The sequence below is a fragment of the Notothenia coriiceps genome, unplaced genomic scaffold (assembly GCF_000735185.1).
Source record: "Notothenia coriiceps isolate Sejong01 unplaced genomic scaffold, NC01 NC01_scaffold00026228, whole genome shotgun sequence".
Lineage (NCBI taxonomy): Eukaryota > Metazoa > Chordata > Actinopteri > Perciformes > Nototheniidae > Notothenia > Notothenia coriiceps.
In genome coordinates, this window is record NW_011358929.1 from 283,626 (window position 1) to 311,587 (window position 27,962).

General features: G+C 41.7%; 1 protein-coding gene across 1 annotated transcript; it reads right to left on the reverse strand.

The window, feature by feature from the left end:
* Positions 1 to 414: 414 nt before the first annotated feature.
* Positions 415 to 26,896, reverse strand: LOC104956713 (membrane-associated guanylate kinase, WW and PDZ domain-containing protein 2-like). The gene is made up of 10 exons (XM_010784243.1): positions 26,783 to 26,896; positions 23,116 to 23,343; positions 21,576 to 21,804; positions 21,079 to 21,158; positions 13,290 to 13,347; positions 12,274 to 12,395; positions 11,526 to 11,708; positions 7,613 to 8,139; positions 6,790 to 6,958; positions 415 to 593 (listed from the first exon to the last, which is right to left on the reverse strand). The coding sequence occupies exons 1-10, from the start codon at positions 26,829 to 26,831 to the stop codon at positions 415 to 417; spliced, it is 1,824 nt and encodes a 607-aa protein (XP_010782545.1). The 5' UTR covers positions 26,832 to 26,896.
* Between the last annotated feature and the right edge of the window lie 1,066 nt (positions 26,897 to 27,962).

Here is a 27,962-nt window from a genome sequence, read left to right on the forward strand (position 1 = left end):
ACAGTGCTTTGACAGCACTTCGGTTTATTCACTCACGTGCGCGCGCCACCTGCTGGCTCCTATACTGGAGTTTCACAGGCGGGGCGGGGAGTGTGGGATAGTGTTCCTACCTCTGGGATAAGCAAGGAAGCAGTCCACGCTGCGGACTACTTCCTCATCCCGTGACCAAGAGATCGTCTCAAAGCCTTCCGTAAACACGGGGCTCCAGAAGATCGACACGTCCTTTTGGAAAGTGCCAGCGCGTTACGCGCTGATCCCCCCCCCCCCCGGGACTCACACGGCAGGCAACGGCGGCGCACATTCCGCGACCAAGCTACTAATTCGGCCTTGCCAAATAACGCTCTGATCTGGTGAGGTGGGGCATATCTAGCAATGAGCGAGATGCCAACACACCCGCTCTCGCCGCCATGATGATCACCTAGGGGGAAGACAGCCCCTGGGCCGTGGACTCCATGGACGCCGGACCCCGGAAGTGGCCGACACGGCAAACAGAAGCCCATCCGCCCCGTTGGAATGGCGAACGTGATGCACGCCTCCGCTCACATGCTGGTCCCAACACCGAAGCAGGAGGTGGTGGGGGATACGGCGCCCGCCTTTCAGAGCACAGGGCACGAAGGACCAGCCCGGTCACAATAGAATGCAACACCAAGAGAGGTATAAAACACTTTCTTCTTCAAACGAACTTCTCTAGCTCCGTTGTGCTCGCTGAAGAGAAAGGGATGACGGAAGGAGGGCCGTGGCCGCGTTAATACGCGCTTGTGCACCTTCAGTCGCTGCCGGGCCGGCATACGCTATAAACTTCTCAAAGGCTGCCGCATCGTAAGATAAGTACCCATAGAGTCCAGTAGGAGCGAGCCTGTGAGAACTATAACATGATCCTGTAAATGCTAGCAGGAGAACTCAAAAGCAAGGTGGAAGATGTTACCAATGATAAAATAAAACTCAGATCAAGACTGGGTAAAGCAATTACTGAGCGATCCACTGTGTCCATTTTCATCCATCTATCGCCTCAATATGAGTCATTTTACAAGAGAAATAGTATAAAGGCGCTATCACTAGCGACGAAACACACCCGCTGACAGCCGATGGACACTGCCGCCCTGGGATGACGCTCATTTCTGTGATAAAAATGGGTTGATGGAACCACCACAAACATACAGACACAAAACAAACCAGCAGCAAGTAACAGCGACAGTAAGAAGGAAGTGCAATGCCTGGTGAGACAATTTTTATAATTTTTGGTTATTAGGGTATTATTTCACACTTACCGAGACTATGGAGAACATAAAGCTGGAGATTTCCACTGGCACCAAATTAAAAAAGAGAACTTGGACAGAACACACAAAAACAGAAATCTGGGCAGAGAATCAGAGATACTTCTACCCCCACACAAACAAATTTTGTGGTACGTAGATCATACAGAAATCAAAAAAGGCCGGGGCAAAATCTCAGTCAGACTCTGAGGGGGCAACCCGTGTGGGGAGGTAGAGCCTAAAAAACATTGCCATAAAACTTCTATATTTCCATCATATGAGCCGGTTTGTAAAAAAGTTAGCGTTTTGACCAAACACACAAGGATAAGAGGTCGGTACAGAGCAGGAAACCCACAAGTGTCTGATCCTTCAGTACAGTATACATTTATTGACATAGGCAAATGCCAAGGCTAAATTTGCTTGGCACGGTGCCATGCAATAANTCATTGGCTGCAGGCATAAGCATGGCCCCCCTCCCCCCAACACACACACACACACACACACACACACACACACACACACACACACACACACACACACAAACACATATATATATATATATATATATACACATACACTTACTCAGAAAGTCATATTTTATCTGTATATAGGAAGCAGGGAGCACTTAACATCACAACAATCTCATCTACACAGCTCCCCTGTGACTCCGTTAAATCAAAGACATACAGCAGTTATGCTGCTCAGACCCAAATACATACATTTACACATGGGGCTGATCACATACAAGTGCTGCTTTGTATAAACATGCAGTTGGAATCTTCATACATGTAGAGAGGATTCATTAACACACTCATGAAGCACACTAGATTCCTTCAGCTTCCCTGATGAATGTTTTAACAGACGTGGGCGCTTGTAAAATATTCTTTAGAGAAGCCTCATATATTAAATATTTATTCAGTTTATGAGATTTCCGGAGAAATGTCAGAGAGCACTGGACGAAATGTATTTATGGAATGACTCTCCAACCACATCAACTACTTTCAGATGTGTGAGATGAAGGCCAGCGCACTTTGCTGCAGAATGGCAGAACTTCAAAATCAGCGAGCGAGGAGAGATTTGAGGAAAATGGTATGCATTGGATTCCTGCCAGTCCGTATGAAGACTAAATGAACATTTACATTTATTTGTAACTTTCCTTACACTTTTATCAGATATATTTCCCTACCCAAACCCTTATCTATTCGCACAAGCATAATTTCCGCTTGGACATTTTTTCCTTTTAAAAGAACTAACTTCCCTGCTGTGTCTTAGAGAAGGCCAACGGATGAAAGAACATGAGGAAAAGGGAAATAGAAACCCTCCCTGTTCATGATTGCATAAGGTAAACATGAATGGAGGTTTGAGGATAACTGTCCGTGGTGCTGAAGAGCTTCAGTATGGCGGCAGCCGCAGAGGGAAAGCTCTGCGGGGGTCTAGGACTAATAACCGTGTCCTGTAGGGAATACCGGCCTTCAGGGAAGCCTTTAAGGAATTCTAATAGCTCAATCTCAGGAAACTTTCCTTTATGACCCACTGAGGGAAATAGGTATGAGCTACAAGGCAATTGTTCACTCATATTAAAAATAAGAGTCATAGGCACATTGGCCTTTAAGCTTAATTTAAATGCTAATACAACTCAATGGCATATGTGCTGGATGTGTGGTGTACTCCTATGAATGCTGATGAATTACAAAGGCCTGATTGGTGGAGAGGCAGCACGTTGACTCTCTCTGGAGTCAGTGGTCAGACAGTCTGGCAGGCCGGCCTCACAGACTAGCCTGCTGAGTCCTGGATGGCTTTCAGATCGGCCTGATTGGCTTGTGCAGCGTGACACATTTTTTTCACAGCCATGATCTGCATCCTCATTGGTGCAGCACAATATCTGTAGTCTGTGGTTGGCTACGCTTCAAACTAGGATGTCAGGGGACAGAGCTGTGAACACGACCACAGCTCAGTGGAAGTCTGGCAGAAAGCCCACACTACAGCAGACAGACACACACACACACACACACACACACACACACACACACACACACACACACACACACACACACACACACACACACACACACACACACACACGTCTAACACCCTGTCTGTTGTTGCTCTCCCATGAAAACATGCGAGCAAGCTTAATTTCACTGATGTTCTGCACAGAAATCATACATCTGTGAACACAAACATGCTTAAACGTTCCTGACATTTTGCACATCTGAGTCACTGTAAAGGACCTTGTCCTCTTTTTCACCCTGCAGTGAGGAGAGCAACACACACAGAGCCAGAGAGGCTCCTGGTGTGTCAGCCTGATAGTCCCTGTGGGGCTGTTTCCCTTGAGTTGTTTGATAGAAACTGGTGAGGTTGGAGGGTATGGCAGCTTTGGGGGAAGGACGTAATTTGGCAAATTAAGCTCAGCACTTTGGAGGATATCTATTGCAAGCTGTGTGTACATTTGAGTACAGATCTGTGTATGTACATGTGATGTTGCATTAATCTGTGTGAGGAAATCTCATTTGTATATTGAATTACAGCACCCTTTTTAAATGGCGTATCCGACAGTGAAGCCTGAGGGTATGTCTTTGCAAAGGTTAACCACCAGGAGGCAGATGTTGGCTCTGCATGGTCATAGGATGCTCACAACATCTGATCTCAGCTGCACACACATCCATGCATGATGACATGCATTCACATAAAACACTGTGTTTTCTTATTCCTGCGCAAAACACATGTCATCTGTGCAAATTAGACTTAGTAGGATTTATTATCTTTCATATAATCAACAGTATAATTCAATGAACAACATACAGTACACAGTTAATTCACTTGGATTGGGCAACATTTCATCGATACATCTCCAATAATGTCCAATAATGAACTGTACGACTGAAGACAACAGGGCGGATGTAAATAAGCACCCAGCAGTACTCACATGAGATAGTCTGATAAATCAGGGTCATTAGGTGCTAATGTCTTTGATTGTCTTTCAGGTCTACAATAATAATTCCTGCCACACTCCAATTAATTAAACTTGAGATGCATATGAGACTGATTGTTTTCATCCCTAATTGGGTAACATCCATGAAAAAGGGAGCGATTTAAAAGAGAGTGGATTTATAATTTGTCTTTAATGTTCTGTTATCGTCTCTGAAACAACGCAAATTAACCCTTCACTAAAGGCAATTTATCTTGAGACAAACTGCAGACTTAACGACTAAATGAGCATGACAAAGTAAGATGCAAAGCTGCAGGTTGGCACATCAAAAACAAACAATGAGCTTAAAAAACTGTGTCTTTATTATGGACAGAGGACAGGCTCTATGGTTAATCCCTGAGCGGTTGTGTGTGTGTTCGTCAGTTAGCCACGGGCTCAGTGGTATGCAGCCTTGGGAAATCATCTAATTAAAATGTAACCCTGTGACCAGAACACCTTTTAGAAAATCAGAGCAAGAGCACCTTTAAAACAAATAAAGCGTTCACTGTGCAATTTAATTTCCTCGCAGGTGGCAACAAAGAGAAAATGGTCACACTCCATTCTTTGGTTCAGGGAAAATCTCTCTGCACTCACAAATGCACCACTATGAAATGCTCTCTCTGCTACGTTATAACTCCCCTTTCATTTAGGTTCTCAGACTGAGTGCGTGTGGTCATCTCCTTCTTTCCCTTCAAAAGAAAAAGAACGGTACGATACTGAACGAGTGCGGAACATTAACAAAGGTGGTGTGGAGCGGCTCATTGCAATGCAGAGCTTGTTAGGTGGATCTAACATGTGACAGGTATTGGTAAACAACAGTAACCCCTTCTTAGTGCACAGACGGCCAAACTATACAGTCAGTCTAAATGTAACGTTTGCTTGAAAAGTTAGCGAGGAGGAGGAGGAAAAATGGTTTGGAAGAACATTTTCCAATACAGGCTTTCAGACAGGATGGTAGGTAATCTGACGCAAAGAAAAACACATAGGATCAGTGAATCAAGGTATAGTTAAGATTAAAGATCCTAAATAGGACTGAAGGGGTTTTGGTTAGAGCTTTTTGGCTTCTCGTTTCCCTTTGTTACCATTGTCCTAACCAAGCATAACTTTAAAGTTGATCGTTCATGACTCCAGAGCAATATGAAAATGCTGTCTGTATAATCAAAGCGTCATCATTTCAGAGTTTATGTCAGAACAAGTGGCCAAACAACATCGTGCCAACCAGTTCAGCCGGTTAGAAAACATTCTCCAGAGCCGTTTCTGTCCAAAGCACATTACAGTAAAATAACCGCATTTATTTTGAAGGTCCCCAGTGGGAATTAAACCGCTTCTCCACAGCAGTGTTGGTGTCGTCTGCTCCCACAGAGCATCTATCCAAACTCTCCACTGCATTTTAAATTGGAAAAAATTGTTTGGCAATAAAGCCGCGTTTAAAAAACATGATGACACACAAGACTTTCCATGACATCTGCTTACACTGTCCGCAGTTTTTTTATTTCTTTGCATTATCTGCATGAGCTATTACATGAAAAATAACCAAATACTCTTCTTTTAAATTGTATTTTTCTTCAAGTGTCTCATAAAAAGTCTCATCTAATTCCCCAAGGGGAACACAGAAGTTCTTTTGTGTTTTTTTTTAACCATCATGCAGATATTATGTCTGAGAAGTAATCCTGAACTATTACACTTTAAGAAAAACAGTCTTGTTATTTAAAAAAACAAAAAATAATAAAAGTTGTCCAGTTTTTCTTCTAACTTCTAAACTTTGTAGTATTCCAAAAATAAAATCCAAGTCATTTGAAAGTGTTCAAAAATAGAACGGTTCTAAAGTGTCATAATCAAAATCTGGTTTGCACTCTCAGCTCTCACTGTCAACTCTACTCGACTCCTCTCCTCTCTTGCAGGAGCTGCAGGTGAGGTTGAAGATGCACAGCAACATGAGATTTGTGCATCTCAATAAGAAACAACTTGAGCTGGGCTCATGCACAGGCCCATTTTTCATTTTTGCAAAAGTTCTGGTTCTTTAAGGCTTAGGGTTATATACTAATCGTACATGTGTGCATTTCTGCCACTACTGCTATCATAAATAGATCACGGAAAATCACCAGGTATTAAAAAGGTTGGAAATGATTTGATGTCGTCGTTAGAAATAACATGCTTATTAACCAAAAACTACAATATATCTATTACATTTCATTCATCAAGGCAGGCAATCTTTGTGGTTTCCATTAAATCTCTTCTTAAGACTCACTTTTATAGTACGTTTTTTAATTAATAGATGGCATTTGTTGGAACTATTCAGATTGTTTATATTCCGGATCTGAATGACTTTTATCATGTTTTTATTGTAAAGCACCTTAGCTTTTCAATGGTGGTATATAAATCATTATTGTTAAATATCTTTATACACTTTCGATTTGTTCTTGATCTGGTTAATTAGACACTTTATGTACAATTGTCTTTGTAGTCCTTATGAGTAAACAACAGAATAAAGGAAACTGAATTTGAAGCAAATAAACTAATTACCGATCAGACAAGCAGTAAAACAGTAAATAAGCCCTTCAGTCTCACCTGTTGCTCCTCTCTGTATGAGCAGCGTGGCCTCCGCTCCCACGGGACACTCTTTGAGCATCTCCACCACCCGCCCGTGTCCCGCTGCCGCCACCGGCTGTTGGTTCACCTCCAGGATCAGGTCTCCCTCGATCAGCCCTGACGCTGCCTGGGAGCCCGGGTCCAGCACCTGCACCACAATTCATCCAGCGTCACACAAACAAGACTCGCTGTGATTTGATTTGGTGGGACCATTTAACAACATATTGTTTACTATAATGAATTAATTTGGATACCTAACTATTTTTCAACTCTAAAATCATAACTATTTAAAATATACCAGTGGGCTGAGATCAATTCAGCGTTTTCCAAATCCAGTCTAGTAATTTAGGTAATAATGGATACCAATTTCATTTTTTGACTTATATTAAGATAATGACAGAAAGATTGTTTGTTAAAAGACAATTAAGGAGCATGTGCAGATAACATCAAAGACAGAACTCTTTTTATTTATTTATAATGCTGTACAAATACAACAGGGATGAGAAATATAATCTGTCTCATTGTCATGACTCATCTGCTCTATTTGATCTATTTCTAAGAGTCATTACTATTTTAGCAGATACAAAATCCTTTACAGGCTGAACACAATTTGTTCCTATTATCTCAATCTCTTCCTACTCAGTAGCGTTAACTAAATTAAATGAGCGATGACCTTCTGTTTTAGATCAAGTTTAATTTGTAAACCAACTTTGTTGCTGAAGCTGACGACTGAAACTTTAGAATTAACACATTAACTATCATTAATGTACTCATTCATGTGCAGGTGGACATGAAACATCACCTGTTTTACTCGCTGACCAGTGGGGCTGTCGGCAATGGTGAACCCGAATCCCTCCGCCCCTTTCACCATGGTAACTGTCAGAAGCTCCGCCCCCTGCGCTGTTGCAACCCCTGCATTCCCAGAGGAGGCCATGGACACGTTGTCGTCGTGGGGCGTGAGTGCCGATGCCGACCCAGGTGTGGTGGGCGGCAGCGAAGAGCCATCCAGATGTGTGTCCCCGGGGTGGGGGGCTCCGGCCTGAGCCAGAGCCTGCGGAGGCAGCTGGGAGCTTAGCGACAGATACTCCAGGTACGGGTCGTAGCTGCCGCGGCCGTTCACCACCAGGGGGCGGTGCTCCATGCCAATGGGTGTCAAGGAGGCGCTCGCTGCTGCGCCGCTGGGGTCCTCGGGGTCAAAGGGCAGGGGGTAGCCTCGACAGAGCACCAGGGTCACGCTCTGACCAATGGGAACGGACTGGAAAAGCTTGACCACGTCAGCGTGCGTGGTGCCAAGCACGCAGATGTCATTAATGTAGACGATGACATCACCTGAGGAGCAAAGAGAAACAGCTTCAGCCCTGCTCACAGTATGTTACATATTACACACACCACGTGATCTGGTCTCTGTGTAACTCTGTGCGAACATACTGTGCTGAAAAAACACAACTTTTCACCGTCTGTTGCTATGAATGACAAATCCCAGCAGTATCAGGACACGCTGTTACAACACAGAAGAAACACTCTGTCCCTCTAAAGTGTCACAGAGCAAATATAGTATCAGGTCACCCCCACTGCGGTCAATTTACAAGTATGTGTCTTTGTGAATATACAATATACAATTGTTTATGATCTTGTGTGCATAGTTTTCTTTGTCAGGTCACACAGTGCTTTTTCGATCTAATTTCCTCACTTCACTACATGTTATGTTCATATTCACCTTACCAGCCGGGTCGATGACATTTTCCTACAAAACCCATAACAACGAGGTGAAACAATTTCACAAATGCGACATTAGATATTCTGTCCTCTCCGCTGTAGTTTGAATGTGCGGAAAGTTATGGATTTCGGATTAAAAGTCACAGCCCCATGACAAATGCTACTGCCTCAAATCCTCTATTTCACACTTCTGGGAGTAGTCTCTGTCACACATGCACACACACACAAACACACACCATGCATGTCACAATCATACACAATCCCTAAGAGCAACGCCACACAGCTCAAATAGGCCAGCTAATCTCTGCCAGGGAGTGACTCTGTGACTGTGTGCATGCATGAGTGTGAATGTGTGTGTACGCACAGATGTGTGTGAGCAGCTCTGGCAATGTCACAGAGTGGATAGGAGCAAGTAGAGAGAGAGAGGAAAGGGCTGACAGACCAGTATAGAGGGATGAGGAGAGAAAAACTAGAGAGGTTGAAAGAGAAAGAAGATGGAAATATACTGAGGCTGAGAGCAGAGGAGAAGTGTCAGATAACATGGTTAGATAAGGGAGCATAACAAAGGGTAAGCCAGAGAGACAAAGAGAGGGATGGAGATAAAATAGAAAGAGATGGATTCCAGATAAAGGAGAAACTGACAGGCAGAGGGAGAGACATAAAAAGCAGAGAGCAGGAGCTGAGAGCAGGGCGGAGGATTCCCGGCTCTGAAGCTATCTCTAAATGAGCATTTTAGACACCAGCAGAGCAGGCGTGAGGACAGCTCTCAGGTTCAGAGCCTAGCACACAGCACTGCCTCCTCTGAGCGTATGACTGCATCCCACTCCGACATTTACTGACATCAGCTCTTTGGGATGATGTCCAAACTACTGTAAGGCTGGTTTCTGTTAATGCTTAAAAATCAATATTTTGGGGTGGTTTTAAATTAGTTAGCAAATCTTTTCAGTAAGTCTTTTGTCGTTCTATGTTTGTATCATATTTAGTTAACCTCATCTTGTTTATTTTTAATTTACAATCTGGGCATTTTAGTCTGCATTTAAGTGGAACAATTAGAGCAACTTAACTGTTGATCATTTCTTCTTTGTTAGTCATCAGATTATATTCAAAATGTCCACACAAAAAAAAGAAATACCCCTGTGTATCATTCTCCAAGACCCTGGTTTGACTTTAGTTACTCTCTGAAGTAATACCCTTCCTGATATGGATTTTTATTTTAAACTGTTTATTATATTTGTTCTCCTCTTTTTCTTTTAGTGAAAGAAAATAAGAAAAGACTTTAAGAAAGTTTTTATTTAAAAATATATATTTTAGTGTTATCTTTTCCATCAAATATACTGCATGTCGATATTGTCGCAGTAAGTGTAAGATGAAATTAGTTCCTCATCGTTATTGCATCGTCTTTGTCATCGTAAAAACGATTCTTTGTTAACCAAATGAAAATTATGCTTCCATTCAAAACAACACAGAGTAAATGGTTTACTGTCTACTAAAGAATATTGCAAATATCATACCCACTGCTGGTTAACCTTCCACATAGACATGTAGCAGTGTCTCTGTAACTGTTTATTAAGCCATGGGGAAATGATTTACAGCTTGTGTGGATGTTGCCGTTTCTTGTTTTTATGAAACAAAGAAGAAACACAAGTATGGGACAATAACTAGTGTTCCCATGTTCTACTGATTTTTGAGAACAGCATGACCACTGAGGCCGGTGTAGTAATATCACATGTGCAGCTTCATTGACAAAGCAGGAATAAATCCCCTGCTGAAGTAGGTGTTGTGTGGGCTGATGTCAGTTATAGCCAATCGAATCAGCTCCTCTCATTCCCATTCAAAGCACATAGTAATGATGCCCTGTACAGAGCACAGAGGGTGTGCTTAAAGAAAACTGAAGTCCTTGTCTGGGACACACTGTGCTACCGGCTCAAATATAGGGCACCTCAAATGCACCATCAGAGGCCAATGATGTACCCTTTGAGGACAACATTATATTTATGGGGACAGGAAACTTCTACCAATGATATTCAATTCCAAGATGTGCTTTAATATTTCAAGTATAACTGCAATTGTATTCACATAACAGGTAACATCTATTCATCATACAACTAATACAAATTGTGCATCAATGGACTTAGCTGAATAAAAAAAAAAAATTAAATAAATATTAAAATATATATATATATTTTTTAAATGTCCTTACGACAACAAGACTACAAAACATCATCCGATGTTTTATTACTGCTTTCTTTGTCAATCAGTCAAAGTCCAAATTAATCTGTTAATCAAGCATAACTTACTCGATATCAAGCCTTAATAGCTTTTTAATGGGAGAGAGAGATTAACGTTAAATCTACACATCTGCTGACAAAATTAACCGTCTATAAAGAGAATATGAAGCACTCTTTAAATCACTGAGGACAACATCTAAATATAAACACAAGACAATGTGGATGTGATTTAAGGGCTAAGGGGTAAAAGTCGGAGTCAGGAGGGGAACTGTTTTTATCTCTGCAATAAAACAATTTAATTTCAGTTAAAACGCTGCAATTAAATTGTTATTGGACTGCATTTATATAGAGCTTTTCTAGATTTTGCATCCGCTCAAAGCGCTTTTAAAATACAAAAAGTCTGTGTACACTCATTCAACCCCAGTCAGAGTAACATTCACACACAAACACACACGGTTGGCCATGCCTTCGGGAGCAATTTGGGGTTAAGTATTTTGACCCAGGTCACATTAACATATTGACTGCAGGGGCCCGGGATCGAACCTACAACCTTCCAATTGAAGAGCGATACCTCTGCCCCAAGCAAGATCTGCTTTGGCAGGAAATGAAAGGTGGTGTTGTTTTTGAGGTGTCAGAGTAATGAGGTTGTGCTCAAGCCTTTCTACAAAAACAGTATTACAAGATCAGCAGCCAGTAACAGCATACATTTTTTTAAACCTGAATTTATTTCTCAACCAGTTGTTTAAATCCTGCGTTGGTACACATAATTACCTGTGTCCATCTTTCCGTCTTGAGCCGCGGGTCCGTCTGGTATTACGCTCTTCACCTGCAGGAACTCGTCGGGCTCGTCTCCTCCGATGATCGTGAAGCCAAAGCCCATGTTGCTCTTCTGCAGGGCTGTGGACAGGAAGTTCCCCTTCAGCTGGGTCGGGTCCCTCGTAAACAGAGGCTTCTCTGAAGGGACAGAAGGATTTTAAACTTTAGATATCATGTACATTTGATTTGTCACATTATCTTGGTTTTCTTTTCATTTTCAGAATGAACCTATTGTGCATTCTTTCTGAACACTAATGCAGCAACAGAGACACTATTGCCTTAATTCTTGATAAGCTGACTCATTCAAGATGAGTGGAGTCTGCACTCAGACCATTATGTACTGCTTCATCTAATACGTGCTCATATTCAGATGAGCCCAGCAGGGGCCTCAGGGCGAGCGTGTTCCCTGTCCCCCGCACTGCCAGCCATCTCTATTCGACCCTGTACATTGTGCATCTTTAAAAACTCAATTCATTTTGTCATTGTTTTCCTAGCCCATCCCTCAATGTTCTTACAACCATTTCAAATAGAATTATTAACATTTAATTCATCAATCAGCACACAGGTTTCGAGGGACCTTAATGACCTAAAGATCACACCCACATGTCTTCTCTGGAGTTCTTGTATTTTGAAATGTGTGAAACTCTGAGCATGTCAGCATGTTTGGATTTAAGAACTGCACATAGTGTGGTTTTCCATGTACCTCTGTATATCGTGGGCAGTGGCAGAGCGGACAGCCCCTGGCTCTGCATCTGCCTCTCCTGCTCCAGGCGTCTCTTGGCCTCCAGGACCGGGTTCTCAAACTGAGTCCTTCGATTGATATGGCTGAAAATACAATGCACCATTCAAAACAATGGAAGATTTCATATTTCAATCTTTAAGATATCAATTCTTATACCCAAAGTGAAAACATATTTTCAGTAAAATGCACTAAAGAAGTGGTAACTCAACATTTTATTTATTTTCATTGTGTTTAGTAAGGGAGATATTTAAACATATGATTTAAACTTTATTGATCAATATTTTATTATGAAAAAAGGGTGGCTAATCTTGTTGGTCCCACTGAGAATCAATAGTCCAGCTATATAATACACTCATTTGAAATCTTTCAACTTCTAAACGTTTAAGAGTGCGGGGGGTTGCTCTGCCACGTGTAATCTATGTGGTCAACATACACTTGTATTGATCCCAACTTAAATACATTCTGTTTAACTACAAAGTAAACTGTTGGCTAGTTTGAAACATACCAATATATCAAATCTCTAGATATGTTTATGTCTCTTGCATGTCAAATGTAATCCCTAAAGTAATTTACACCTACAACCAAATGTTGTAAAATATATTTCACAAGTTAAAGGATCCCAAAACTGTCTTCCACTTTTACTGTTCAGCTTCAAATTACGGATAAATTGATTTGGGCGACAACAAAATGTATAATGTATTTCCAACCTCAACAGCAGTTAGGTACCAATACAGTATGTTTTGAATGCAACACATTAATATAATTTTGACCATGTGAGCCGGTTTTATCAGCAGACTTCCCTTTATAGCCAACACAGATGAGCCTTTCACTGTAGAAGTTAAATAAGCAGTGAGACATAAAAACGAAATGAGAATTTAGTCATTTATAATTCATAATAATGCGTTGTAAACTGTAGAAATGCACTTTCTGTTTTACTACAGAGCAGCAGATTTAACCTAAGTCTGAGGGAGACTTACTCTACATAGTAGCTGCCGTAGATGGGGTCATCTATCTTCTCCCAGCCATAGGGCAGCTCTGAGAGGAAGGAGAAAACAGACAAGGGAAATTAAGTCAGTTTATGCTGAGAGCAGGAGAAGGAAGGCAGACACTAAATTGAACCACTGAGGGGAGACAACATGAATCTCAGGGCTCACAGCGGGACCCTCCCAAAGTGCTCCCTTAATAGACAGACAGCAGTTCGATCTGCAGTGGTGGCTTCGTCATGGTGACACGACTCACAACACAGATATCAATACAGAGCAGGGCGGGAGGAGAGAGCATTTAAATCCTCTGACACATCTCATCCCACCCTGTTTCATTCAGTCCTTTTGTTCGGTGCACAAATCCTTCAAGGCCCAATACCTTCACCTTACTACTTTGTGTTGTTTGTCTCTTATTTTTCTTTCACACACCCACTCGTTTTAACCTTGGAAACTTCTATAGCTGTTGTGTTCATTGTCATCCTCTGGTTCTCTGTTCCCTTCAAACATTCATCCATCCCTTGGCAGATGTATTTATCCTCTCTCGATCATAAAAGACCTGGGTCAAGGCACTGATACACTTCCTGTTGCATATGCCCTATCCTTCCTACTTTCCACTGACACTTAAACACTATATACAGGTCACTATAATAAGAACCTGCAAGATGTGCAAAATTCTATTTTTTCTTTATCATTCAAGAGGATTGACCTCACACTATAAGGCTCAGCTAACATACACACACAGTAACAGTTCCCCTCCTACTCAGACAAATTCTTGAAATACTGCGCTCCTGATTAGCATTCATCAGCAAACGCTCTTGAAAGGTTTCCTCCCTCATATTAATTCATCCTCATGTCAGAGTCTAATTCATGAAATTCATAACTATGTCCATAGAAGGCTGTTTTCCACAGGGAAATAAAGCAAACATGATGAAAGCATATGAATACCAGTGTCATACAGATTGAAAGAGACAATAAGCACACTAACAAAAGGGAACTTAATTCTTAATCCTTGAGCATAACACACACACACACACACACACACACACACACACACACACACACACACACACACACACACACACACACACACACAAGGAAAAAGGTTGTGATTTGTATTGGAAGGTGGGAGTGTAGTTTTGATGCTTCCGTTTCAAACCTTCAGCATGCAGAAGTCAATAATCCATCCCAGTGACAATAAAGTGTTGGCATCGAATGGTGAGGTTTATTACTCCCCAAAAAAACGTATTACAATTATATTGTTTTGTAATATCTCTACCGAACTAGGGCATTTTATGAGCAAAAGTACAAAAACGTTTAAACAATACCCAAACCCAAAGTCTTTCGAGATTCACTGAACACACACAGATACACACACACATAAAAATATTGAGCTCTATTATTTTTACAATTATTCGGTCGGTATGGCACTGATACTGTGACATCATCCTCTCACGCTGTAATGCAATTAAGAACAGATTTCTGATCTTGATACCAATAATCCAGTGTGTGTGTGTGTGTGCGTGTGTGTGTTTGTGTATTCTAGCTGCCGAGCATGCTGACTGTGCAGCCCAAGGTGAAAGGGTGCACTCCGTAATTATCGATGGTCTGTTACCGTCTGCACTTCTCTGCCATTACCTAAAAAGGCCCTTCTCATCCTCGAGGTGTAAAAGTCGGATTCAAACCACCTTAAATTCCCTCCCACCTTGTCCGCAAGCCACCTTAAATGTCGGCCTAACTCATCCACTAGTCGCTTGCCCTCCCCCTAAAGTGAAAGGGAGACAGTTTCCATGGAAACCACCAGTGGAAGTTTTTTTTTTCTCGCCTGAGCTGAGGCCTCTGTCTTGTCTCTATTTCCTGCTGCTGAAATACAGAGAGAGAGGGTGTGTTTGTGTGTGTGTTTTATGCATTCATGACTCTATATTTTCAAGGTGTGTGTGTGTGTGTGTGTGTGTGTGTGTGTGTGTGTGTGTGTGTGTGTGTGTGTCTATCAGATGGCTGAATTGTGTTTGCATCTGTATATGAGTGTAGCTGTCATCTAGTTTTGACACAACATCACCTCCTCATGTGTCTGGATATAGTTTGAGCACAAAGGGGCTAGCTTGTGTGTTCGGGTGCTTGTTTGTGTGCATGTGTATCGTTGTCTCTCCTGACATGAGGTCTAATTGTGATTCTCTGCATTAGATGACTCATCTTCCCTCTCACACAAAGCCGCCCTGACCAACAAGGCAGCCAGGAACACACACAATGAACTCATCTGACTCGCACAAAAAATACTAACCACCTCAAAAACCCTCCAAACCTTTGATAAGAAATAACTCATATTTAAGTACAGAAGGGCTGCGACTAATGATTATTTAATTTCAATATGAATTCATTTGCCAACTTTTGTCTCCATTAATTGTTAAATAATCTTTTCTATCACAATTTCTCAAAGCCCAAGTTGACATAATGTTGGACCAACCGTCTAAAGTTTAACAGTACATACAGTACAATATATAAAAGCCCTATTGATCCCACACTGAGGGAAACATACAGCAGCTATTCAGTACTAAATTATGAATAAAATAGTTTTATTCAATTACAGTATCATAGAAAACTAATTAAGCACTGAAAAAACGCTGGAAAACATGATTGGCACTTATATGTTCACAAGGGCAATCGGTCTATGTTTAGCTAGGTTCATGTTTTCATTATGTTCACCATCATATGATTATACATTAATATTTGCTAATAACCATTAACACAAGGGCGGTGGTGGCAAAGTCCATAGGGACTTGGCTCGGCAACTGGAAGGTCACCAGTTCAAATCCTGGAAAGACCAAGTGCTACCGAGGTGTCCCTGAGCAAGGCACCGTTCCCTACACTGCTCCCCGGGCGCCGTACATAATGGCAGCCCACTGCTCCTAACACCAGGATGGGTCAAATGCAGAGGAACCGTTTCGTTACATAGTGCCTGTACTACGTAATAACAATAAGTTCAATCTTCTTCTTCTTCACAATTTACAGCAATGTCATTTGTTTTGAGAGTATTTGTCCATAAGCCACAATTAATATTTTGATGATATGATGGTGCTGGAGGAAAAGACACATGACTAAACAACCTTGTGTTTTTTGAGGAATCAATAAATGTATTTGTTGTTGCAGCTCAAATGATATAACTGCCGCTCTGTGTTGTTATGTGTTTGCACTCGCAAATGAACACTGTCAGCTTTGAGCCTAAATGAAGAAAGCGGACATAATAAATAACAAACAATTATCAATACAGAAAAAAGAGGTAAAGAAAACAGGAATATTAAAGAAAAGGGGTGAGAATGATACAGGCAGAGAAATGGCCCTGGCCCAGACATGACTGATAAGAGTGATGTAACTCAGAGAAACATTTTAGCACGAGTCCATCGCTGTCTGACAGTGGATGCTGTGGTGCAACGCTCCTCATTTTTCACACCTCTCTCACCTCATCTTCATTTGTAATTGTCTTGCTCTTTTCAAGAAGAAACACTTCACAACATCCCTCTGCTCAGCATCACCACCCTACCTCATCACTCACTCACTCACTCGTTTTTATTTTCACCATATCTGTCCAGTCTAATTCTCTTAGTCTAATTCTCTAAACTCTAAAATTCCTTCTCTGTGGGTTTCAGACAGGGTTTGACGTCATGAAATCAGCATCAGTGAGAACTCCTGCCTCTAAATGATAATAATAAGCGGCATATTTTCCGTCACCAGCACTGAGATTACTTTGAAACCGAGGTTAGGAGTGCATATCAAAGGCAGAATTGAAACCAACGCATGATTTGAAGCTTGTACCCCTCTGTACTTTCCTCTTCTGAGCGAGAGAGAAGATATCCACTTGTGTTGTGTAACAAAAGACCCGCCTGACAAAAAGACTGCAAGCAAACCCATATCTGTGGTGACAGGCCTTTGAACTTTGAGAGTCAACCTCACCATATAGATACAATGCACACAAACGTTGCAAATTGGCAGAAACACGTCAACATAGAGATGTTCTCCTCGAATTCACCCCAATAGTGATGGGGAAAAGGAATAGTCAATGAGGATATGAAATGCTAAAGGAAAGTGGAACAAAATGCTAGACATGCATGAAATGGCAGAAAGGGAATAAATAGAGGGACGATTCAGAAACAGCACTGCTGAAAGTATGTCTGAACGTGTGTCTGCGTCTGCCTGAGAGACTCTGGGAAGTCCTTCAGGCAGATGGGCAGTTAGAAACAGCGCCGCCCCTTCCTGCTGTTTCCTCCCCACATGTGTTGTTTATCCACTCTCCTTGCAGAAAGACTTCTTTGCCTACATGCATATTTTATCGTTCAAAAACTACATGTCCATTAATGTGGGCAAAAATTGAACATTTCCTTTAAATTGTCATTTCACGCATAAAGAGTATGCATCAGAAAACAGGCAATGGAGCACATGAGAAAGAGCTACAGGACACCAACGAAAATACCAACTGAGTGAGTGATGTACAGCGGCATGCTGGATTAAACTACTGTATATCCTTCTGTCATCCACGTGCCTGCTGAGCCGTTTAAACTGAAAAAGAATATTTTCAAAAGTGCTGCGAGAAATTGGGATGTGTCATCCAGGACCCTTACAAACGCTCTGCTGACAGCCTTTGATTCAAAATCCTCTGCCAGAGGTGTTTGCTTAAGCTTTCTTTAACCACTGCTTCCCCAAAGACAGAAGAAGACAGAGCGTAAGAGAACAAGCCCACATCAGCTTCTCTTAAATAAACTGCAGATAAATGGACAAAAACGTGTAAAAAAGGGACGTAAATCAATATTTTGTCCCTTTCAAAAACATATTTGATGAAGCTAATTCCCCTATCAAGGCACAGATCTACATTTCAAGGCAAATGTAAGAAAAAAAGGCAAATTGTGTTTGTAGAGAGCAACTTACAGGTTGTGTTAAAAAAAAAATCATATTTGTAATAATGCTAATACAATCAAACACAACCATTCTCAACAATATCTTACATGGTTTACTCCATATTTCTAGACAGAAGTGGGGGAAAAAACAATGTCCTGTTATTTAATTACATAAATATATTTTTGAATCCGCTTCTAATAAACATAACTCACTACAAGACCAGACCCTTCCTTGAGGTATAAATGTTTGTCACAAGTTGTCATTCGTAATTTTGTATTGGTTCTTTAGATCTTATATCTCAGAACTATTGCATTTTTTAAAGCAAGCTGCTGCATTAAAACTCAAAATAAGAGATCACAGATTGCACTTGACAGCATCTTGGCGTCTGAACATTGCTGGCGTTAGTGAAAGTGATCTTTGCTCTGCCAAGATGAAGCTGAAGTACGTTGGCCACGATTTAGGAAAGGGTGAATTGACAACGGTATTGTGCGTATGTGTGTGCGAGTTTGTGTGTGTGAGTGTTTGTGTGTGAGAGAGAACCAGTTTGTGCAGAGAGTTATTAGAATTCCTGTCACAGCTCGGCCTTTTACTGGTCAAATGAAGAGAGGGAGAGAGGGAGAACGAAGGTGGGAGAGAAAAAGGGAGAGAGGAGGGAAATTGAGGGGTGGTAGATTGAAAGGGAGAGAGAAAGAGGAAGACGTGAGGTGAAGGAGTGCAGGAGGAGAATGGAGGAGGGAGAAAATGTAAGAGATGGAGGAGAGGGAGAATGTGTATTCACCAGATCTCGCTCTGGTGAATCACATCACAACCTTATTTGCTGAACGAAGGATAGGACAGCAGCAGGGATGTAAGACCGCCTTATTGTTGTTTATCTGATCAACACAGGAACTCTGTTTGAAACAAGTGCTTGTCTTTCATGGACTTAACCAAATGTTCTCTATTTTTTAAGTGTCTAAAAACGTTTTTTTTTTTCATCTTTGCAGACATTTTTCATCCCCTGATTCAAACTGTTTGAAAAATGAATAATTAATTGATCCAACATGCAAACACAAGTACTATGTGGGTATCCTATGCCTGAGATCCTCTGTGCCAGAAGAGCACTAGAAAACAATGAAAAACATTCATGATCCCGCTGCTTTAAAGCCTCGCTACAGCAAGTGGGGATAGATAGATGGAGAGCCACCAGATAAATCTGAGGGGCCAGGATGAACGGCTTCAAAAATAATAATATATGTTTTATAAAACTGCTTCTTTTACATTTATATTTGTAGACCTGTACATTGAGGCCCAATCCCAAACCACGCCCTACACCCTACACAGTGAACTCCGTGGAGTGACACTCGCAGCTCAATGAGGCTCCCTCCTGTCAGATGGAGGGAGTAAATACAGCAGCAAGCTTTGGGACAAACTCCACCCTCTCCGGCAGAAACAGGAAATGCCGTAACTGTATGTAACAACGGTTTCAAATCAGCATCTCTTTGACAAAAAATTTAAATTAATAACTAAAATAAAAATCCAAACATCTTTCATTGTGTTACTTTTTTGTAAAGCTCTTTTAGTTTTAAACCTGATGTTTATAAGCTTCTTAGTTTTTGCAACAGTCTGTAAATATACACAACTTTATAATAAAATGCACACATTTACCTTTTTCTAGACTAAACACATGTATGATCCTAAATTAAAACATATGAGGCTATCATGAGGTTGTTAACATCGCAGTTTATCAGTGGATGTTTGCTGGAACTACATGTAAACAGCGTCTTTCCTGACCGACACACACAGTATGACTCCGGTCAGGTAGAGACCGGTCTCCAGTCAGCACCGCTGCAGACTCGCTGTTTGAGGGCTTGATAGCCCACTCCCCCTCTACACTCGTTGGTTCGGAACAGAACTTAATGTGGTGGACCCTCCGCGCGAACGGAGGGGTAGTGTGTAGGGGTAGGGTGTGGTTTGGGATTGGGCCTAAATTAAACAATCAGAGAAAATCTCTCTTTGGTTCATCAGTCCACTGCGGATTGAAAGGACATAAGTAGGCATACGTCTTTTAAAGTGATCACAAACTTCAAAAGTTGCACTAGTGTTTTATTATTGAATGAAAATATTCTGCAACAAATACACTATGTTCTTCTCTTTGAGCAAAGTTTACTAAACGCCACAGTAATTGTATTAGTAGTTGCATTTCACCTCCACAGACAGGAGAAAAGGACTGTAATGTTTATGGGATTTATTGAGAACTAATCCAAATCTAATGTCATCCTTAACCTTTTAAAAACGAAATAACAAAGTTTTGTTCCAGACTGATGAGGTTAGGGGCAGAATGTTATAGTAGGGGCTTTTTTATACGGTGTAACGACCTAAATTGGACAGGTAAAATGTTTCATCAGAGTAAGAAGAGGCGTTGTCCATCTTATAAATTGTAGCTTGTGTCTAGAAAAAAGTTTGGTTTATTTATCTTGATATTTTACAGTAATGTCTGGCTATCATTTCAATAAACTACTATAGAAGATATTTGGCTATGAAGCATAAAAAAGAATAATGGATGAAATGATTGCATTCCGCTCTAAATATCTTGCAAGATGCATCTATGCTAATGAACACTTCTGAACAACAAATCTAAAAAAGATTAATATATTTGTCAAATGTATTCTTCTTGATTTGAAAAACTTTGTGGATCTGCAGAGAAGTGGGAGACCAGCTGCAGACTAACAAACACAACAAACTATGCTTGAGCTCTTTTTCATGAGTTGGGAAAACACGCTGCAGCAGTGAATAAGGAGCAGACAAAAAACGTTCACAAACAGCAGAAAATACAGAGACGAAGCACTCCTACAAATGCTGAAAGATGAGCTTGACTCAGATGAACAGAAACTAAAAATCACAAAACAACAATCAGACTCACCGTCTTCTCTGCACTCTTCTGGAGGCTTCGCTTTCTTTGCGAGCCGAGGATCCAGCCATGATGTAGTTTTGGTGTTGTGACTGGCAATAAGGAGAGAAGAGGGGCGAACAGAGGTCAGAGAGAAGGTGACACTAATGACCAGTATGAACTGCACGAGTGTGTGTGTGTGTGTGTGTGTGTGTGTGTGTGTGTGTGTGTGTGTGTGTGTGTGTGTGTGTGTGTTTATCCAGTATGTGTGATTGAGCATTATGTTACATCAATTATTTAACAGTCCAGTGCTATAAAGTTTACACACCAAGCCAAGTACTTGCACTTTGTGAGGTTCATTACATTCTATTTGTTTTTAAGTGTTTTTTATTATTTACAAGCGTAATGTTTTTTTATTATCATACAAAACACTTAACCCCTGTGACATCTACATGCGATAAAGCAAACGCAGCTGTTTGTCTTTAAAAGATGTCAAAACGTAATAACTAGGTAGGAGCTTTTCCTCTTACTCGATGAAATAGACCTCCCCCTTCTCGGTGTAGGCCATCTCCCAGTTGTCGGGAAGAGGACCCAACTCTTCCTCGTCTGGGTCTGGGATCTTGATGGGGGATTTAGAGGGAGATTTGGGGGCCTCCTCTCCTTCGGAAGGGGGCTCGACAAAGGCTGGGGCCTGGCCGGACGTTTCAACAGCAACTTCCCCAGAGGCATCTGTGCTCTTGTCCTCATGTTCACTGGACTCTGTGGAGAACACAAACACACACACAGTTATTCTCACATACACTGCTGGGTGCACACAACACACGCCAAGCATGATGAGTCAGAGCCAAGCCAGTGCGGAGCTATGAACCCCCAGGAGAGAGAGAGATAGATTTGGTCTGAGGACAATAAGCATGAGCAGAAAACAACATGGGGATGTCAGAAATAGAGAAACAGGAAAAGACATAGACTTTAGGGGACAGAGACCGAGTCAGAAACACAAAAAAGGCTTTTTGAATGACAAGAAAAGCTGGTGGCATCTAAGTCATCAGATGAGAAGCAACAACATTGGAAATTGGGACTTTTATTAAAGATTAAAAAAACATAATTCCCAAAGAAAAAATATGTTTAAAGTGATTCAATGCTCTGTCACAGTCCTTATTAGGGTATTAGATATTTTGTCTTGTGAACATCAACATCTTCTCATTCTTAATGGTAGTCTTAATGTGGTATCAGCATTAAATTACAGACATTTCTTGCATTTTTTGCAATGGCCTAAGAGCAAGTCTAAAAACTGATGTGCTGTGCTAATGTGAGGGTCAGTAACAATGGAAAACAAATGACAGTAGGAGAAAAAAATGAAATGCTACAACAACACAGACACCAAAGACAGATGGGGGAAGGAGCAGGAAGAGGAGAGGGCAAAAGGGACAGGACCTGGGAGACGAAAAAAAAGCAAGAGAGGTCAGAAGGAAGAAGATAGTAGAGGAGAGGAGGAGAGAGGGGCAGTTGGGGTATTAATAGAAACAAGGACAAAGGCCAATGGCGGGAGAGCAGAGGCAGCAGGAGAGAGAGGAATGAGAGGACAAAGAAACGAGAGCTGAAGCCAAAATGAGACTCTGGACAGTGATAATAGTGGAGACATTAGGGTGCCCTTGTGCATTGTGTTGTATAAGGTTATTGAGAACCTGTGTAGTTCACACTCATGCTAACAGAGTCTGTTAATGTCCATAACGAGCGGTGAGGGAACAGTTTGTAGTCAGATTTGTAGCCATCTACATGCGCTGTGCTGCTTAAACTTCAGACATGAAACTAGACTAAAGAAGTTAAGACCTATCCATAAGGAACATTAAAAAGGAAAGGCTTTGACACCTGACCTGGTTCAATTTGACAAAATAACACCAGTGAGACGTTCAGTCCTTCCTCTTCCTAACTTAAATATGATGTTTTAAAATGTCATCACGACACTTGGGAAACAGACCACGATGGAAGTCTGAGTTTAGTCATAAGTGAATGCAGTATAAAAACATCTCAATGGGGAAATTGATGTTTCTCTCGCCCATCCTACAGTACCTGGTGTGATGGCCACTCCGTTGCCGTTGACAACCGGGCTCTCCTCCTCCTCCTCCTCCTCAGGCGGCTCTAGGCTGGCTCGCTGCTCCATGTTGCTGACGGATTGGTTCCTCTTCCTCTTGCCCTGGGCGCTGGGCCGGGCTCCGGGCAGCAGGGCCTCACTTACATTCAGAGGAGGTGCTGCGGGGGACGGCTCCGCTGGGGGTTTCGGGGTGCCGTAGAAGTTATCTGAGGGCAGAGAGGCACAGCGGCATGGCTGTTAGAGGCCACATGTCTGACTAAAGAGCGATTTTAGGTGATGTAACACACCGTCTGGCAGGCAGAGCGGAGGTCCACCGCTCCTGGGCAACTCTGACTTTGAACAGATGATTGCCTTTCAAAATGTAGGACTTATCTGTCTCAACAGACTGCAGCAGAGATACCTTCACTCTGTTTCTGCCTGGGAACTAATAACTCCTAATAAACCTGATCTCTAATTATGTGCAACTGGACGGTGGATTGTGTTTTAGGAATAAATTAGGAGCGATTGTTAATTTCTTCCTGCTTGAAAAAAAAATCTTCCTGCTTGAAACCATGAACGGACCCAAACAGGATCAAGTATCCAAATATTAGTGTTTTTGGCTTTGTAAACATAACAAGAATGCCAATGTTATTACTTGTAAAGAGAAAATAAACAAAACCTTAATAAGAGGGAGAACAAAAAGTTAAATCCTCACATTGAAGTTGTCATAGGGATTACACTTTCATCTTTTCACTTCTTAGAGTTTTCTGTTTATATGGTTTTATTTATAGTCCAATAAATATGGTCGTCTCGCCCATCAATGATATCATAATACATTATTTATAGAGAATACAAAGTGCATACATGTGACATCCACAGTCTGAGGTGACTCTTCACCCTCATCTCTCTTTCCATCAGACTTCACAATCCACACTCTCTCTGCCTCAGTGAAGACTTTCAGTTTTGCAATGTGTGTTTGATTGGTCAGTGTAAATGTACATTTAGAGTGGCCCATTTTATCATGTGAACTTCACATACTGCAGACACTCATGTAGTCTGTGTTGCAGCAACATTGCAGTTTTGTATAACCCTGATTTAAAATCTCAGCACATCAGAAAGTTAGCAAAGGTAAGTGTCTAACGTTTAAGTCATGCAGGTTCTTATAGACCCGGTCAAGGTAGGGCTTTGGTTTTGTTTTAATGGACCGATCCACATTGAGAAACAGAGAGAGAGTCTCACTTTACACAGTACTTTGTGGGTTGATAAAACGTTTGCACTGCTGCTATGTTAAATTAGCTGACTCAGTAGTTCGCTGGCTCTTGGAGGCCAAACCAGCTGTCCGTTCTTCTTAATTAGGCCGACTCTCCTCAACTACAACTGTTGCAGGAATGAGGCAGTGTGTGTGTGCAGGAAGAAAAACTATTACTCTGTTAGCACCAAGTACAACATTATTAGTTAGAGTCGGGGTTTCAATAAAACCCAACTGCATCATTAACAGTCGGCAGTGTCCTTAATGGGTTCGGGGGAGATTTGCTTCTCCTAAGTAAAAATAAGTTGGTGCGGAATCCTAAAGCAGAAAATACATAACTCCAAATATAAATACAGCATCCTAAATATGTCTCAAGAGTAGGCGATGTCCGTTTGGTAGATAAATTAATCTTTTGGGAGCCAAAACAAACCTGTCAATGTGCTTCCTCTGCTTAATGATGCACACCTGTTTGGGAACATAACAATAGTTGTGCAGTCAAGCTACAACAAAAATGTCTTATGAAAATAAATGTCTCTACTAACGGTGTGGATTAGAGTAGCAGGTAGAAACAGGATCAATTTCATGATAAAATTGTTACCAAAACTGTACAAAACCACTTGATTTGTATGAAAACAACCACAGCTGTGTCATATACTCATGTAAGAGCACAGCTCTGTTTGGAGACGCAAGCACAAATATAATAGCAAAACATAAAAATAGCATTCTGCGTCTGTCATATCACACAGAAGTGGTTCTGCTGGTACAACACGTACCGTACAATTAGATAAAACATGAAGGTCCCAAGGGCATCTTACTGGAGATGCAAAGATCCTCCATACATCAAAAGTATATTTCTCTCTTTTTGATTGAGATTGAAGCGTCTTTAAATTCGGAACTGTGCTATGAAATTATATTGTTTTAATGGACCCATTTCTTTACTTGGGCCATTTGCGTTTAAACCACAATAAAGCTTTACTTTTATTTGAAATGTAATACCCTCATTGTCAGGGAAATATATTTTGTGATGAACTGTTGAGATTGAGTGGGAGGAAGATATTTGTATAATCCCTCAAAGTGGAAAAGAGTGGAGGTTTCACAAAGATGAAACACAGAGAGAGAACAGGGGCAATGGGAGGAGAACAACAGCTGAGCAAAGAAGAGGGAAGGAGGCAGCAATAAAACACAAAAGGAAGATCAGCAGAAAAGAGTCTATAGACATCACTTTACTTTCATCCCAGCAGGAGGCAGAAAGATATTAGGAAGCCACTTTCTCAATAAGTACACTTGCGCTGCTGGCCACCAAACAGTCTTATCGCATCATAACAAAATATTATGTGCACGCACGGGCACATGTAAACAAAGACACGAGTATCAAACTGCACAGTCAGCAAGCTCCCACCTGTGAAAGCTTAAGGACAACCTGAAGAGATGCTTTGCAGAAAATAAAGCAAACTGAGATAAGTTCCTCCTTATGCCCCACGCAGGTTTTAAAAAACGCTGAATGCTTCTGTATTTGCCTGAAGGCATCTCGGATTTTTGCACAGTTCAATATCCACCTTCAGCTGTGACTCATCTCACATCATTACATACATAAGCTCTTATGTGGACCAAGCCCTGCGTGTATTCGCGCACACACACAAACAACTTGCATACACGTACACAGTTACCTTAAAGAGATTACCTGAGGATACATTTGATTTTGGCCTCCTTCACTGCTGCCGAAATATCCCTCTGTTTTTTGCTGCCTTACCTCCTGATTCTTTCTCATTCCTTCGTCTCCTCTATCTCTCACATTTTAATGTGCGTTACAAAATGAGTTGCAGCACCTCCAGTGCAGCCACCCGAGAAAGAGAAAGAGACAACTTTCCCCAGTGGGCATAAGTAAACTCTGTGTTAAGGGAAACATTCCCTGTTAACACGCAATACACACACTTAGTGAAGAAACACGTAAAAACTGGAACCTGTTCTCTCACACTCACAATCACACACGCATACATATTTGTGTGAGTGGCTTCTGCCGCACACACTAACAAAAAAATTGCTACTGGGCAAATGAACCAGATAATCCCCCATCTGTAAATGTATCCCTGACCTGACAGTGTAGCAAAGCAGATGCACAGACATGACATGACTTGGAAATGGCATTCATCCAGTTCACACAAACACACACACTGAAGCAGCCAACCAGCCATTCAAAAGCCAGGCATAATAATAATTTTGTTTGCCTTAACTGTGTACGAACATCACCTGACACACTCGATCCATCAGGTAAATATATCTAAATCTGTAAATCAAGATGGCAGATTGAATTCAGAAATTCAGTGAAATAGCTCTAGTGAAACATACAGTCTCCTTTCTGCTCTCCAAGCACCTGTCTCTTGCAAATGCAAAATGTTTCCTGCACAGCGGACACTCACCTTCATAGGTTCCACTCTCTAGCAGGGCTCCACTTTGCTCCAGTTCCATAAACCGCTCCACACTCACAAAGTTGTAGTCCACCCCCAGCACCTCCCCCTCCTTGGGCTGCCTGGTGGTACCTGCATAGAGAGAGAGAGAGAGAGAGAGAGAGAGAGGAAGAGAGAGAGGTCATCAGAGCCAAATAGGGCACTTGAGAAGAAAAGGCAGGAAGGCAGAGAAATAGCCCAGAAAAGGTCTGTACAGAAAAAGACGACAGATTTGAGGGCTACAAAGTGTATCGGAGGAAGTGGGAGGGGAAAGGAAATGGAACAGAAGAGGCTGAGTGAGGAGTCATCACTTGTGATGCCAAATCCATTCACACAATTGTGTGTGAGTGACAGTGAGAGACAGAAGGAGACAGCTAGAGGAGATTGGAGAACCGCCATTCAGTCTCTACAAGTCAATCCAGTGTTTTAGCAATGAGTCCATCAATATGGCACTTTTACCAACCATAACTCAAACCTAATACAACACACAATACTGTGCGGTTTGGATTATTTTTTAAGCAGCAGGAATCCAGAGGCCCAACATCCCCATGCTGCAATTAGAGCCTTCCTACATCAACGCTCTCCATCAGTGCTGCACCCGGTGAGGCTTGGCTGTGTGATGGCAGCCATGGGAGTTTTGAGTTTAATGAGGTGCTGTGTTTGTTTTTCTGCCAACTGGACCTTCAACTTAGGCTCAGTCAAGTCCGATGGTGTTGATTCTACTCTCCATTGATCCTGCCTAAAAAACAGTGATTGGCCAGGCCCAGAGAGGGAGTCGGCTCTCAGAGATCGGACGGTAAAAGCTAAGTCGGATTGATCTGGCCGTGGCTTCAACCACATCGCAGTCAGTCCGTAGCAAAATATCAGATCTTGTCGAAGTGCAAGATTTGTGCTACAACTGCAACATCATTAAAGTGTAAGTTGTAGGATATTAAACAGCAGTTGGTAGATTTGTCGTTGACACAGTGAGGGGATAGTGATCTTTTGGAGTGCAGGATCCTGTGTGAGTGTGATATCTTGATCATTAGATCTCTATCGATCGTCTGTCACCACCGCTCCTATAGTGCAACCACTGAGCATGTCTGCTGTATTTACGTCACCACTGGGAGCAGAGATGACAGTTCAGCACCTAATCAGTAAGAAAGAAGTGATA